This window comes from Meles meles, chromosome 17, assembly GCF_922984935.1.
Source record: "Meles meles chromosome 17, mMelMel3.1 paternal haplotype, whole genome shotgun sequence".
NCBI classification, from domain to species: domain Eukaryota; kingdom Metazoa; phylum Chordata; class Mammalia; order Carnivora; family Mustelidae; genus Meles; species Meles meles.
This window is the reverse complement of record NC_060082.1, coordinates 45799132-45816111: the sequence shown is the minus strand read 5'-3', so window position 1 is coordinate 45816111 and position 16980 is coordinate 45799132. Positions and strand designations below refer to the sequence as shown.

Genomic DNA, 16980 nt, shown 5'->3' with positions numbered 1-16980 from the left:
ACTGAAGACCTGAATATCAGGCCTGAAACCATAAAACTCCTAGAACGCACAGGCAGTAAACTCCCCGACATCAGTCTGGGTGATGAGGTGATGATTTTTTGGATATGATACCAAGAACAAAAGCAACAAAAACGAAAATGAACAAGTATGACTTTATCAAACTAAAAAGCTTCTGCACAGCCAAAGAGACCATCGACAAAATGAGAAGGGGCAGTACCCAAAATATTAAAAAACAAACAAACCAAAAAAAAACCTCCTACAACTCAAAGGCAAAAAAACAATCTGATTAAAAAATGAGCAGAAGATCTGAATACACATCTTTCCAAAGATATACAAGTGCCACCAGGTGCATGAAAGATGTTCCACATCACTGGTCATCAGAGAAATCCAAATCAAAACCACAACAAGATACCATTAAACATACAGACAAAAAGTGCTGGTGAGGATGTAGAGAAAAGGGAAGTCTTGGGTACCACTGGTGGGAATGTGAATTGGCTTAGTAAGGTATGTACCATAGTATGGTAAACGCTATGGAGGTTCCTCAAAAACTAAAAAAAAAATGGAACTCCCATACTTAGTTCCTCAAAAACTAAAAAAAATGGAACTCCCATACGACCCAGCAGCTCTACTTCTAAGTATCCTAAAGAAAAAATAGAAAGAAAAAGAAAAGAAAACACTTTAACTTGAAAACCTATCTGCACCTCCACGTTCACCGCAGCATTATTTACGACAGCCAAGCCACGGAAACAACCTAAGTGTCCGCTGATGAGTGAATGAGGATGTGCCGTATATGCACAACGGAATATGACTCAGCCATAAAAAAAATGAAATGCTGCCATTTGCAACAACATGGATGGACTTTGAGGGCATTATGCTAAATGAAACAGGTCAGAAAAAGAAAAATACCATATATATTATATGCAGAATCTAAAAACAAAACCAAAACCAATCCAACACCAAGTTCTTAGATACAGAGAGCAGACTGGCAGCTGCCAGGGGTGGGTGAAATGGGTGAAGGGGTCAAAAGGCACAAACTTCCAGTTAGAAGATAAATCAGTCCGGAGATGTAAAGTACAGAAATGTGCCTATTAAAGTAATACCATAATGAAAGTTGCTACGTGAATAGATCATAAGATTCTAATCACAAGAAAAAAATCCCATAACTATGTATAATGACGGATGTTAACCCAACGTTGTGGTGATCATTTCACCATAAATAAAACTTCAAGTCATTCCGATGCACACCTGAGACTAATATAAGCAAATGTCAATGTCAATCACACTTCAGTTAAAAAAAAAAAAAATGGCCAGGGAGGCTTACAGGACTCAGGAAACCAGTTTACTCACTGGTTATTTGTGTATTACAGAGGACACATATCAAAAGCCCCGATGAAGACATACACAGGGCAAGGTCTCAGAACAATGAGCTTCTGTCCTCATGGAGTTTGGGGCCTGGCGGGCGGCACATGAAAGCATCCTGCTTCACCAACCTGGAAACTCCCAAACCCCATACTATTGGGAATTTTATGAAGGCTTTCTCTAGTAGGCGTGGTCTATTATTAGCTCTATTCTCAATCCCTCTCCCCTCCCTGGAAAATGGGGGGCGGGGAGCTGAGGATTCCAGGTTTCCAGTTACGGCTTGTCGTTCTGGTGACCAGCCCACACACAGCGCCTCATTAGAACGAGAGATACTCCCCGTGCTCTTATGGCTTAGGAATTTACCAGGGTTTTCTGAGCTCTCCGTCAGGCACCGGGGGCAGAGACCGGTATACATCTTTCTTGTTATTTCACACAAGAAAACAAAATGTCCAAAATTTGATTCATGATCTTCCTCCTCTTCATACATTCCTAAGACAGCTGACAGCTTTGTAATACACTGAGTCATCCAATTCAGGAACTGGGAGTCATTCTTAATTTTTTCCTTCTCTCTCAGTTGTCCCACTCAGCCCAAATGTTCACCAAATTCATTCCATTCTAATTGCTGAGTGTCCCTTAACGCTTCCTACCCGCCGTCCGTGCTCGAGCGATGACTCACCCTGTACACGCGCGGAGTACAGCGGCCACCACGCGCTCCCAGCTCTCACCTCACCCCCATCCCAGTGCAGCCCCCAGACACTGCCGTGGCTGGTTTTCCAAAATTCCAATCTGGTTTTCCCATGCTCCAGCTCTTTTTTTTTTTTTTTTAAAGATTTTATTTATTTATTTGACAGAGAGAGATCACAAGTAGACAGAGAGGCGGGCAGAGAGAGAGAGAGAGAGAGGGAAGCAGGCTCCCCGCCAAGCGGAGAGCCCGATGCGGGACTCGATCCCAGGACCCTGAGATCATGACCTGAGCCGAAGGCAGCGGCTTAACCCACTGAGCCACCCAGGCGCCCCCATGCTCCAGCTCTTTTAATGGCCGCCCAGTGTCTAAGGAAAAGGTCTCCACTTCTAAGCCTGGTGCACGAGGCCTGTTGGACACCGTCCTGACCACCAGCCTTCCTCTTTCACCAGCCCCATGCCTCCCTTCACTGCGGCTCAACTGCCCTGAGCTTGCCACAGGCTTCTCTTGCTTCTCGTCACCCGTGTACGCGCTCTCCTCCCCCTGAAGCAGACTTGACTCAGGAGCCTGTGCACTGGCTGGGAACAAAGTCACATTATTTTCATTAACAACTGCTTTACTTTAAAGATTTATTTAGTTGAGAAAGAGAGAGCACACGCAGGCACATGCACAAGCCAGGGGAGAGGGGCAGAGCAAGGAGAGAGAGGCTTAAGCTGATTCAGCACTAACGTGGGGCCTGACATGGGACTCAATCCTACAACCCTGAGATCATGACCTGAGCTGAAACCAAGATGCTTACCTGACTGAGCCACCCAGGCCCTTTATTTTCATTAACTTCTATGTGAAACTTAGCGTTCCTTCGATTATGGCAGTAGGAAGCAAACCATGGTGGTATTAGCATTACCTGTGACTCTTTCGCCAGAAGAAACCACAGACTTTCATATCATATCAACCGCTGTTGCAGATGTTGCAAAGTAACATTTGTGCTGTCTGAAATTATGCAGTTACTGGATCACTGCTACATCTGTTATTTAATGTGTTACATAATAACAAAGCACAAGCTTGTAGATTGCAAACTAGATTTCAATATTATTGATTTCATTTGTAAGTCTATGTATTCAAATGTGTGCCTTTAAAAAACACTGATCTTGGGGCGCCTGGGTGGCTCAGTGGGTTAAAGCCTCTGCCTTCGGCTCAGGTCATGATCCCAGAGTCCTGGGATCGAGCCCCACATCGGGCTCTCTACTCCGCAAGAGAGCCTGCTTCTCTCTCTCTCTCCGCCTGCCTCTCTGCCTACCTGTGATCTCTCTCTGTCAAATAAATAAATAAAATCTTTAAAAACAAAACAAAACAAAAAAACACTGTTTTTTTTTTGTTGTTGTTTTTTTAAAGATTTTATTTATTTGACAGAGATGGAGATCACAAGTAGGCAGAGAGGCAGGCAGGAAGAGAGAGGGAAGCAGGCTCCCTGCTGAGCAGAAAGCCCAATGCGGGGCTCAATCTCAGGACCCTGAGATCAGGACCTGAACTGAAGGCAGAGGCTTTAACCCACAGAGCCACCCAGGTGCCCCTAAAAAACACTATTCTAAGGAAAGATCCCCAAGCTTCTCCACCATGCCAAGAGTCTATAGTACAAAAAAAGTTGAAAGTTTCAACACCTAGGACGTTCTTACCCACTGTATCTCCCTGAGGGACTGCTACTCTCCCTTTAAGACCTGGATGAAACGCCACCTTCACTAAGGAACCATCACCCTGACCTGCACATCTCCCCTTTCCGTCCATGCCGCCACAGGCCCTTTGTACATGTCTGGCTTCCCCATCAAACAAAGCTCCTTGAGGGCAGGGAGGTGTCATTCATTTCTAGACAGTTCAGAGTCCACCACATAGAAGGGAAATTAAATTGTGTTGAAAGAATATTAGCAGATGAAATATAGACAGTCTGAAAATCGAGGTCTGAATCCTGGTTAAGAGTAGCTACATGACTCAGGAAAGTCCTCCAGCTCTTCTGAGCTGATTTATGTGGGTAAATCTCCCTTACTCACTGCACTCTTTTGTCAAGAGGATCAACATAAGGTAACTGTATGAAAGTGCTTTGTCAAGTTGCAAGGATTACGCAGAATTTGGTTGTTATATCAAGTTATCTAATATTTTAAAAAACTGATGGGGTACCTGGGTGGCTCAGTGGGTTAAAGCCTCTGCCTTCAGCTCAGGTCATGACCTCAGGGTCCTGGGATTGAGCCCCGCATTGGGCTCTCTGCTTGATGGGGAGCCTGCTTCCCCCCGCCCGCTGCCTGCCTCTCTGCCTACTTATGATCTCTGTCTGTCAAATAAATAAATAAAATCTTTAAAAAAAAAAACAAAACTGGGGGCGCCTGGGTGGCTCAGTGGGTTAAAGCCTTGGCCTTCAGCTCAGGTCATGATCCCAGGATCCTGGGTTCGAGCCCCGCATTGGGCTCTCTGCTTGGCGGGGAGCCTGCTTCCTCCTCTCTCTCTGTCTGCCTCTCTGCCTGCTTGTGATCTGTCAAATAAATAAAATCTTTATTAAAAAACAAAAAAACAAACAAACAAAAAAAAACTGTGCTAAGGTCAGCTCATTATTTAAAACCTATCTCCAGTGCAATCTTTCTATCTGCCTGAATGTTTGTATACCCCCAAATTCAGATGTTGAGCCTTTAATCCCAGTGTGGTGGTATCTAGAGGTGAGACTTTTGAGGGGAGCACTCATGTTGGGATTAGTGTCCTTCTAAGAAGTGATTCCTCTCTCATTCTCTCTCTGCAAGACACAGCAAGACAGTGGCTGACTATAGTAACCAGGACTATATAACCAGGAAGAGGGTCCTCACCAGAACCCAAGCATGCTGGCAACCTGACCCGATATCCCACCTCCAGAACTGTGAGGAATAAGTCTCTACTGTTTGAGCCACACCGTCCATGACCTTGTGACGGCAGGCCACACTCAAACACTGCCCTGTGCTGCAGGCTGTATCCAGAAGCTCATTCCCCAAAGGTACCAGTCCTGTGTACTTCCAGGTCTTTAGGCCCTCGTTCCCATGATGACTTCCTATTATTTTGCCTCATGCCCTTTCCTTTTGCTGCCGGGGTAGCTCCTACTGATTCTTCAATACTCAGTCCAGTTGCTAATAGCCTCCTCTACAAACTTTATCCTGGAGTCTCCATCCCCCACACTCGGCACCATGCAGGAGAGTTAACCTTCTATGAGTCTCCAGAGAGCAGGGGCTCTGGCCTACTCTTCTTGACCTCCTCTCATCCATCAGGAATTCATGTCTGCCAGAGCACAAAACTGGACCAGCAAAAGTGATTAGAAAACATATGAAACAAATCACCGACACTGCTTTGGGTTATTTGTAAGAACAGCTTAAGCCTTAGCCTTGTAGGTTTGAATTCTGAAAGATGACTCCATCACAAGTCCTTTAAATATCCAATTTCAGGGCCAACTGGGTGGCTCAGTGGGTTAAAGCCTCTGCCTTCGGCTCAGGTCATGATCCCAGGGTCCTGGGATAGAGCCCCACATCAGGCTTTCTGCTCAGCAGGGAGCCTGCTTCCTCCTCTCTCTGCCTGCCTCTCTGCCTACTTGTGATCTCTGTCTGCCAAATAAATAAATAAAATCTTAAAAAATATTCAATTTCACCTCATTTCAAATATAAATCCATTCATTCTAGCAAAGCAAGGTGAAATTCATCTGGCAATGTCTGTTTCAACGGTCATATCGTAACACGGAGCACTGTGTCACTGAGAATTTCACCACAATGAGGCTGAGACAAGAGACCATGGTACCTCTGACTTCTTCCCATTCTCACTGTGCCCATGAGCAGAACAGGAGTGAGAATGTTAGCTCAGATGCCTGATCTCAGAGTGAGAGAACAGAGCACAGAGGCCAGGGACCAGAGTCAAGTCCATGCACAGTGGGATACAGGCTGACCCTTGTGGGGTAGAAGGCAGTGGTCATCTTCCAGGCCCAAAGTCAACCTTCCAAGGGCATTTCTGACCCTCTTTCAGAGCTGCCTTATAGTTCCCTCAATTCTAAGGAGACAGTTCCCAAGAAAGTACATGTATATGAAAAAGCCACCAAGTCAAAGATACACATACAGTAATGGATTTAGGACAAAATCTGAGTCTGAGATTTACTTTAAGATCAAGCAGAAGGAGAGGCACCTGGGGGGGGGGACTCAGTCAGTTAAGTGCCTGCCTTTGGCTCAGGTCATGATCCCAAGGTCCTGGGATCGAGCCCTGCATCGGGCTCCCTGCTCATCGGGCAGCCCCCCCATTCAAGTTTGCGTTCTCTCTTAAATTAATAAAATATTAAAAAAAAAAAAAAAAAGATCAGGCAGAAGGAAACTTACACTATCAGTAAATGACTTCACTTCCTACCTTCACACAGCCAAGTACATGTTAGGGGAAACTCTGACTTTCTGGCCACCTACCTACCGTTAGATCCATATTCCCCAGTAACCTAAAAACAAGTGGCCCGATTTGTTTTTGTATTCCCTTGAGTTCTTCAATTCTTAAAAGTCACAAACCAGCTTGCTCAATGATGCCCCGCTTAACTTATTAACTACTCCCCTATTTAAATGTCCTCTATAATCTTACCTACGGTTAGGAAGGTGCTCAAGAGCTGCTCCGTGGCAACGGGCTTGATCTCTGTCCGTAGATTAACAAATCTGCCAACCACCAAGGGGGCGCGACGGAAACCCAGAATCCTGGTTTGGGAGGTTGAAGAACAGAAGAGAAAAATCTTTGGGGGGTGTATTTTATAAAGAAAAGATATTGCTAATTGGTAGGTATATATATGTATATTTCTATTTATACATGTTTTAAGTATTTTATTTTTTTTAAGTAATCTCTACCGCTAGTGTGGGGCCCGAACTCACAACCCTGAGATCACGAGTCCCATGCTCTACCGACTGAGCCATCAAGATGTATGTAATATATTTTAATATGCACTTCAGCAAAAGGGATGAGGCAAATCTAGCAAAATGAAAGCAACTGCTAAACTTGGGGAATGGGTATATGGATTCATTAAACTATTCTAATTCATTAGAAATTTTTCACAGTAAAACTTGTAAACAAATTTTAATAAAGCATTAAAAAAATGGGCTTAAACCCATACATCTGTTCAAAGCTTTGGATAAAACAGCACATTGGCAGAAAACTATACAGATTAATCTAAAAAGATAAACCCACAGAACAACTAAATACAGATATATTTGAAGTGCTCGCTTCGGCAGCACATATACAGATATATTTGAAGATGCTTCTCTCTAATGGTCTAAAAGATCAACCTTATGGTTGAACAAAATCATTTTTAAAAAAATGAAATTTCCGGCTAAAAAATACACTCACTGAAGAAAAGTTGGGAGGGGCAGGATTTGGAACATACAGAAAAGTTATGATGAAAAAAATAAAGATCATCCATAATTGCAAAGCCCAGAAATAACTACTGACATTTTGGTGTATGAGCATTTTTTCCCTTTACATATGTATGTAAACACACACACACACACACACACACACACACACACACTTGTGTATAGACACACAATTGAGATTATACAAATGCAGTTGAGTATCCTGCTTTTCACTCATTATGAGCCTTTCCTTATGTCGTGATAAAACCTTTCCAAACAGCTGCATAAAGGAATAATGCATTGTTCAGGGCTGCTGACGGTCTTAAAATCAATCTTCGAAAAGCCACAAAAGTGATCAACAGATGGGTCAAAATAACATAAAGATCGAGAAAGCCTCCTGTGGTCAGACAAGGTGGTTAAATCCTCATGTAATGGGGAAACACCAACCCAGAGCAGAAAAGGAGCAGGAGCCATGGCTGGTAAAGAGAGCGGGGAGGTCCTTTTTCTCCCCACTGACCACCGCCAGGCCAACCACTAACAGCCAGTCCAGTGCCGAGGGGCCATGTCACGGGGGCTTATGAGCCCGGCTGGGATGGCAGTTAACAAAAGGAGTAGGGGGCCTGGCTAGAGAAGAAGGTTCAGACTCTGAGGGAGGCTTCCCTTTGAAATGCAAGACCTCCCAGAGCACAGGTCATGAACTGAAACATTAGTAGATTTAATTAACGTCAAAGGGAGTGATTTCTGTACAAAGACTACATCGTTCTAAGTTAATGAATAGGCCTTGTGGTGTGAAAAGATACAGACATGTTAAATTTTGCTAATCATGACTGCGGAAAACCAAAAATCACTAACAATGAGGTACCCTTTACATATCTTAGATGAACACAAATTCGTGTGTTGGATGAAATACTGGTATATGAAATATTGGTATCGGTAGGGGAAAACGATCTTCACACGCTGCTGGTGTCTGTCAACTGGGACACCAGGTTGGGAATGAAGAAAACGAGGAAACAAATGAGCTCTTGGAAAGACTGATGCTAGCAGGCCTTTAAGTGAGGAGCAAGATTTACCCAATTCTCTACTGCTAGGTCTTAAAAAGAGGCAGCGAAAAATTCATGGTATTGTGAACATTTATTACATTTATTTAACCTTTTCCATTATCACTGGATATTTAGACTGCCACTAGTTTTTCACTACTGAAAATTTCACGCTACGGCTAAGATCCTGGATATATGTAACTCTGAATTCCATTAGTTCTCCAGGGTACTTCCTAGAAATTCATTCTTAAAAATATCTTAGATATTGGTGTAAAAAGGTAGTTACTCATCCAAAGGCCAAGAGCATTCAGGTTTCCGATATATAATGCCAGAGTTCGTAAAAAGAAAGATGGAACTGATTAATAATGCCACAAGCTGCATCCAAATCTCAAGGCATTCCTTCCAATATAGTATCTTTTTTTTTTTTTAAACCTGGCCATTCTCAGCAGAAGAAAATAATATCCCATTGTTTCAAATGGATTTGTTGTTGTTGTTGTTACTGGTGAGGATGAACCCCCCCTGCCATATTTATTAGCAACTGATAATTTCTATTCAGTCAACTGTGCCCTTAGATCATTTTCTATTAAAGTTTTAGCATATATACAGATTTGTATAAACATTTATATATTAAGGTTGTTAATGCTTGGATTACATTAGATTCAAGTATTTTCTCCTACTTTGCTTTCAAATTTCATTTGATGTTTCCTGACATTGGAGTTAATTTATTTAGCTGTGTCTGCCGGAATAGCTTTTTCTTTGCAATTTTTCAATTATTGCTTTTATGCCTAGAAAATCCTTCCTAATCCAGAAAAAGAAAAAAAAATCACCTTTATTTTCTTCTGGTTTCCTTTATGTATTCATTTAACAACTATTGTGAATAATTCTTTTAAAGTCTGTCAGTATGCCCGGACAAAGGAGCTGCTCAGAAGGGCAAGCGAGCTACCAGACACTCCAGTTACCAGGCTCTCGGCGAGCCCTGTGCTGAAAAAATACTAATGTTCCTAGTTAGCTTACATATTTTGAATTTATATCCATTTTGCTTTTGGAATTATTCTGGTTACTAAAGCCAAGCATCTCCTGCGTGAAGGATAATAAAATTCATTATACATGTCATGCTGTATGCTTCCAGGATAAGTGAGTATGACTTACTTAAAACAAAAATAAAGCAAAACAAAAAAACCAGTACTGTCAGGCCCAATTAATGATCAGTTCAGTTTAGGGACTTGAGTTCCAGCTCTGGTTTGCATCCTGCCATTTTCTTTACCAAGAATATCTTCACTCACTGTGCCAGAGAGCATACCAGAAGGAAATGATCTTAAAAAGTATACAGTGAAGATATTTACTCTGGTTTTCTGAGAACCACCCAGATTACGAAGGACTTGTCCAACTTTAATGGAATCCGTCAATCAACTACCTCGAGTAGGTACCAAGTCAAAGTTATTAGTGTTGCTCCCTTTGGAAGGAGTCTACAAGTCCTCTCCAAGACGTTTTTGAATGGAAACAAAGCAAAGTAACCCTCCGGGATGAAACATACCTGTCCAAATGAAAGGCTGCTACCTCTGCATTGTGTCTATCATAACCAGCATATGGCTCCCCTTCTACCACATAGTCTCGGTTATACCTGCAGAGTGAACGGGAAGCACAGATGGAGACGTGAATTACATCCGCACCACACGTGACAGCGCAACAGAATGTAGGCATGCCTGACTCCGCCCTACGGACGTCTTCCCTGCCAAAGCCGAGTACCGCTGTGGATTCGGCCGAATCTGGAAGAGGGGGTAAAGATGAAGTGGAGAAGGAACCTAGATTTCTCTATCTGCCTCAGCAATCACTCTCTGACTACACACGCAAGACGTTATTTCTACCCCTCTACAAGACTTTCCATGTAGTCTGAGTAAAACTCAAAGGTCATTTTCTGGAAGGCAAGGACTATCTCTGTATCTCTACCATGATGTTAAGCCTACAGTTGGTGCTTAATGAATGTTTGCTACCATTTTTTTAGACTCAACTGAAGAAATGAAGGGAATCCTATAATCAAAATGTCTGTGTTACCAGAACGGCTATGGCAAGGCTTGTAAGAGAAGTTTAAATTTCTTGGAAATAAACGGTCTTGATATGCCTCAGTGTTTGTTTGATGAGCAGGCAAAGGTGCATTTGAAAAAAGCTGTTTGACAAACAATTCTCTTTTTCTCTGTTTACATTTACGATGCTATGGTGGCAGGGACACCGGACGGGCACGGGAGCTCGGCATATAATTCTGTCATCACCTGTCTGGGTGACCTTGAACAAAACCGTTCTCTTCTCTGGGTCTTTGAGTCTTCTTCTATAACATACTAGGGGCTGGACTGGGGGGCAATTTCCAAGATCTCTTTCATCTTCAACTCCACTCTGAGGATTTTTCCATCACATGCATGACATCAACAAAAGATAATCAAAACTGGCATATTTCTTTCTACCAATCATAAAGAAAGATACGATCTAATGGTTAATTGGGAAGAAAGAAGACAGTAAAGCTGCCTATGAGCGCTACTGTTGGCCTGCATTTCCCTGAATCAAAAGACCCATTACGCTTTCCAGGCAAGTGTAAAATAGAAATGAACGGAGGCTGGAGGGAAGAGGAGCTGCTCCACTGGGGACCCATGGACCGGGGAAGTAGGCGACGGTGCTGTCAGAGGCTGTGAGCTTCGCTGTAAATGACCCTGGAGTCAAAAGTGAAACAAACCATGCCCACAAAACACATTATCAAGGCAAAGTGACAAACACTTCTGTCGGAAGACAGCTGGCGTCACCCCCTGGTTGGGAGGCCAGTTTCTTCTTAGCATGGTCGGTGCGCTCCAACGTCGTTTCTCGTTTCTAGTGTCAAAGCATTATTCAGCCTACCTAGGATTCCACTGGCTGCCTCCTGATAAAGCCTCAATTTTTAAATAGAACTGCAGCAAAAGCAGACACTATTGGAGCGCGTCTCTGGCAACACAGCTGCAGGCTGTCCACAGAGCTGGGAGACAGTGCTGGAACACCTTCTGTGCCGGGCTGCAGCGGAGCCACAGGGACATGTGTGCACTGCGCAGTCCGCTCCTTCCAGTGAAATGTTCAAGAGCTTTCCAATACCCCGAAAGGCGGCTCGGCTCGGGGTGAAATGTTAAACCCTACAGGAATCCAGGGACGTTGGGGGTGGCCTGGAGGGGGAGGGAGGGAAAGAAGAGGGAAGGAATAAGAATCAAAGAGCTGCGGCCTCCCTGGCTCCCTGTGGGCTGCGTGAACTGTGGCGAGTCCCAACTCTGTGTCTCACCGCTCAAAGGAGCAGCTTTGCCTGGCCGGACAAATCTCCAAGGTCCCTTCTAGCACATCCTAGGATCACTCCCTTACTTCTCCCCCTCTGAGGCCTAAACTGCTATCTTGCTGTCTTCCCACCATAACTAGTCTTGGCCCGTGAAAGCCCATCTACCTCCAGAACACCAACCACACTGAGGGAAAAAAAAAAAAAGCACTTCTCTAACATAACATGCAAATAAAAGCATCACTCACTGTCTGCCCCAAAATTCCACCCACCCTGCATGTCTCCCATCTCTGACAGGAGGACATGGCCATCGGGGCTCCAGAAGCCCAGAAACCATGAGCGGCTCGTAGAGAGGGGTGCACGTGCCGTCTCAGCAGCCGGGGCGCAGAGCCTCCTCTCAGCAGAGAGTGAGCCATCTTAAGTCACTGCCAGAGCAGCAAAATTCATATAGTAACCGCCAATAAATCACTCCTATCCTTCTGGCGAAGGACATCAGCATCTGACCAAGGACATTAATTTGTGCTTACACTGGAACTAAATAGCCTCGGAGGCCCCCAGGGTCAGAATAGCAATTGCTAGGTGTCTCGGGGCCAGAGTCAATTTCTACAAGCACTGAAATGTGGACCCGCCCCCCCCCCCCCGCCAGCCAGTGACGGTGCCAGGTGTATCCAGCACAGGTCACCAGGGGCCGTGACCAAGAGGGCGACCCTCCCACTGCAGCGGGGACAGTCCCCTGGGGCTGGGAGTGACATGGGGATGGGGGGAGCAGGGACCAGTGGGACAGGAATCGAGAGCAGGGTGTGGAACGGAGGACCAGACTGCGGGGTGGACCATGAGGCTGAGGAGGCTGGGTTCTGTCCAGTGAGCAACACGAGGTCCCTGCATGTTTTCAAGCTGGGAACTCAGGGCTCACATGGGCACATGGAGGGGGAACGAACGGGGTCCACAGGAAGGTGTGGGAGAGGAAGGTACAGGGACGGATGTGGTGGTGGAGAGACAGGAGATGAAGCTAGAGTGACCGGGTTGGTCTGTATGGTTCTCTGCTGCATCACTCTCCACCTCCTGGGCCTCCTGCCCTCCACCTCTACCTGGTCCGAAGACCCCACGCCACCTGCCAAGCGCCTGGACTAGGCCTGACAGGGCGCACTACCCGGAGTACCTGCCTTCTGACGCCTCCTGCTGGCCCAGCTGCCCCCCAAGCCCCCCGCAGAGACAGCGCTTATGCAGGGGACATCCTCTTCTTGAAACACGAAATGCCCACAACTCATCTCTGTACGTGAATTTCATTTCTGTTTCTCGTCTGCCTTCTTTCCATCACTCAAGACTAAACTAGCGACTTCTGATGATGGGTGCTGCATGTCCTCACACTTACGGGAAGGCAGACAAACCGAAGAGAATTACACGTGTGTGGCAGAACACTGGCCGCTCAGACTCCGATCCCAACGCCACTCACGGCAGGATGACCCTGTCCAGTTGGCTATTCTCCCTCAGCCTCAGTTTCTTACTCTAGACACCAGAGGTGTAACTGCCCACAGGTGTGATGGAGGCTGGAAGTAGGACAGAGACAAAGCACTTAGTGTGGTGCCTGGCAAACGGTGTGTGTCCAGTGGAAAATATATCGCAAGGCCCACATAACCACACTTTTTCCACATCACCTGCCAATCAGACTTTTCTAGTCACCAAAAGCATACTGTATATTTAACTTTCCTAATTTCCATATCTTCCGTACATCACACCTCCCAGTTCAAGGCAAATGCAGACTTCTTCCTTTTCTAGCATCCCAAAAGATTTGTTTTCTGGCTGCCTATTATCTACTGATGGTAGGGCTGTGAAGACAGCTAAGCTAACTACTTACATCACAGCTGAATTTTGTACATCTTCACCCCGTATTTCTTCTCCCACCCCAGCAACAGACCCAAAGGTATGTGCTATAATTCTCTCAAAAGTTCTAATAGGGAATGAAAAAAATGTTTAGTACACAGAAAATTTCAGACATTACCAACTTTGAGAAACTTCACTGGTAAATAATTCCTGGCAAAAGAATATGAATCAGGGGCGCCTGGGTGGCTCAGTGGGTTAAAGCCTCTGCCTTCAGCTCAGGTCATGATCCCGGGGTCCTGGGATCGAGCCCCGCATCGGGCTCTCTGCTTTGCAGGGAGCCTGCTTCCTCCTCTCTCTCTGCCTGCCTCTCTGCCTAGTTGTGATTTCTCTCTGTCAAATAAATAAAAAATTAAAAAAAAAAAAAAAAAGAATATGAATCACCATCATGTTAACCTACGTCAAATTCATATACTCACAGAAAACTATTTAAAAAATTGCCAAACAAATGATCTCTGTAGAGCCTTAGAGAAGTCCCCAAGGGATCACTGTCTAACAACATACAATTCAGCTCATTTTCTTGGATTGTGGACTGAGGTAACTAAAATGGTTCAGTTTTCTGCTCAAAACAGGTAGAACAACAATGAGGCATCACTACGCATCTATCAGAATGGCTAAAATCCAAAACACTGACAACACCAAATGCTGGTGAGGATGTGGAGTAATGGGAACTCCCATTCACTGTTGGTGGGAATGTGAAAACAGTACAGCTACTCTGGAAGACAGTTTGGCAATTTCTTTCAAAATTAAGTATACTCTCACCATATGATCCAGCAATCATGCTCCTTGGTATTTAACCAAATGAGCTGAAAACTTTCATCTACAAAAAATGTGCACCTGAATGTTTACAGCAGCTTTATTCATAATTGCCCAAATGTGGAAGCAACCAAGATGTCCTTCAGCAGATAAATGAATAAACAAAATATGGTACATCCAGACAATGGAATATTATTCAGTAATAAAAAGAAATGAGCCTCAATCCACACAAAGACATGGAGGAAACGTAAATATTATTGCTAAGTGAGAGGAGCCAATCCGAAGAGGCCACGAAGGTATGATTCCAATTATACAGCACTTTGGAGAAGGCTAAACTATGCAGACAGTAAAAGATCAGAGGTTGCCAGGGGTTTAGGGGAGGGACGGAGGGATGAGGAAGTGGAACACGGGGTATTTTTAGGGCAGGGAAGCTGCAGGATATCGTAATGGTAGATACTTGTCATTACATGTTTATCAAAATCCACAGAATGTACCACACAAAGCGTGACCCTTACTGCAAACAATGAACTTTAGTTAATAAACTAGCACTGGCCCATCAACTGTAACAAACATGCCACACTAACAGAAGATGTTAATAATAATGGGGACTCTGAGGGTAAATGGGGGGAACTCTATACTTTCCTCTTGACTTTTCTGTAAACCTAAAACTACTCCAAAAAATAAAGTTTATTAATTGGAACAAAACCTGTGTGAAAGAATCGCGGCTTCAGTACTTCAAAGGGACTTCAGTCACTGTCCGAACCCACTCCCGCTCTGGCGAGCTCCTGCTCTATCCCTGGCATGTGGTTACTTACCCAGCCTCCAACTGCACACTTTTGGTGACAAGTCACTTATTTCCTAACCAATTCCTTTCGTATCTCTCACAACTGGCACAAAGCCCAAGTGTGATACGACTAGAAAGCAAGGAGAGCTCTGTTCAGTCTTGTACGGAACCAAGACATGTTCCTGTAACTTTCCCCTACTCGAAGAATCATGGAACAGGAGGAGCTAGAAGAGACTTCAGAGATCTTGTGGTTTACTCCTCTCATTTTACTGAAGAGAATACCAAGAGAAGGAGAGGAACAGTCTTAGATAAATTACAAGCTATGTGAACCAACCAACTAGCCCAGAGGACTCCCAAGATGAAGACTTACCGCTTCGGCTTGAAGACGACTTTCTGTCCTCCTTCAAGTATCAGTAAGGCTTTCAGTTGTGTCCCTTTATAACCCACATCAGCTTTAATGATTTTCTTGGTGGCCATGGCATGCATGATTGCCCCCAGCTCTGGTGTCTCTTCTGGGTACACTTCCCGGGGAACCACCCACTGGGCCGCAATCTCCCAGGGGGACTGCAAGGTGTGGTCCAGCTTGGGCACCAGCTCCACCCTCAAGCCAGCCATCATTCTGTGGAAAGCCCTCTGGTCCTCTCGGTTTGCAGCTGATGTGTCCAGGTTGTCAATCAGGAAAACTTTGGTGAAGATAAAGATGACAAGAAGAATTGCTAACAGCACGACTCGCTGCTTTAGCTTCATGTTGACCTCTTTTCCCTCTCCCCTGACCCACTCTCTCTCACTTAGCAAGGAGAGCAGGTGGTGATGGTCAGCAAGGAGAGTCCACGCTTACGCACACTGGTCCATTTCTTCACTGGAGCGCCTCCCACAATGCCTGCAAGCCCAAGCACAGAGCAATGTTCAGAGATTCCGTCCCTTCCACCCCGAATCTTCTGCAAACCTCCAACATCTTACTCGCTCTTTTATCCTTGCTAATCCCATGCTTGAGAGGTTTAAACCAATAGTTTAAAACAAACCAGCGTGGGGAAGGACTTCATAGGTGAGAACCAGGTACAAGGAAAAATTTAAAGCAAATACTCCTGTTTTAATAGGGTGCAGAGTCAGCCAGGAGGCCCTGGACTGGCTACAAATTCCAGAACGGAACACCAACACAGTGAGGAGAACGAGCATGACAAAAGCAACGCGAAGAGACGCTTAATTCCTTCACTTTGATTTTTACCTTTCAAAATCCATACAGGACTTTTGGCCATCTAAAACCACCAGTATTTGGAAACTTTCCAGTTCTTATCTTCTCTAAATGTAAGTTTTATGACACGTTGTAAGTCAGGACCTTCTAAAAACGCCACGGAGGATCCAGAGGACAGCAGTAACTCCTCCGAATCCCAACCGCCAGCCACCCCGGGAGCGTCTTGCTCACATATTTAAATACAACACCCACATGCACAGCTCTACTTCATCAGTTTTCCACTAATTATTTTTCAGAATGAAAATCCCTGTAAAATAGGGATAATCAAATCTAGATAAATTAAGTAAAGGAAAAACCTAGCCCTATCCCCCTGGCTACTAGTAGAACATGACCAGGAAATGAAAGAAACCTGGTACTGTAGCAACACTAGGGAGTCTGGACTGGCGGGGCACATGACAAAGGGACCGATGGCCACAGAGTCAAGCAGCACCTGCTTCCGGTGTGGAGCGGGCCACACTCCGGTCAGATCTCAAGCTCACAGATTCCAAACACAAGATTTCTGCAAGGCTATTAGGAACACACGGTTCAGTCTCATTTGCGTGCTGCCAGGTGGCTTTCCGCTCCGCGCACGAGCCTGCTGTGCTGTGTG

The 16980-nt window shown here is 44.9% G+C and overlaps 1 protein-coding gene across 4 annotated transcripts in view; it reads right to left on the bottom strand.

Annotated features, from left to right (window-relative positions):
* Positions 1-16980, bottom strand: part of FAM20B (FAM20B glycosaminoglycan xylosylkinase) — a 45247-nt gene that overhangs the window by 15736 nt on the left and 12531 nt on the right. For all 4 annotated transcript variants that reach the window (XM_045982750.1, XM_045982751.1, XM_045982752.1 and 1 more), the window contains 3 exons: positions 15510-16019; positions 9979-10065; positions 6650-6759 (listed from right to left, as the gene is read on the bottom strand). In XM_045982750.1, coding sequence (XP_045838706.1) covers positions 6650-6759; positions 9979-10065; positions 15510-15886 — 574 coding nt within the window. In that variant the 5' untranslated portion in view covers positions 15887-16019. The remainder of the gene's footprint in view (positions 1-6649; positions 6760-9978; positions 10066-15509; positions 16020-16980) is intronic.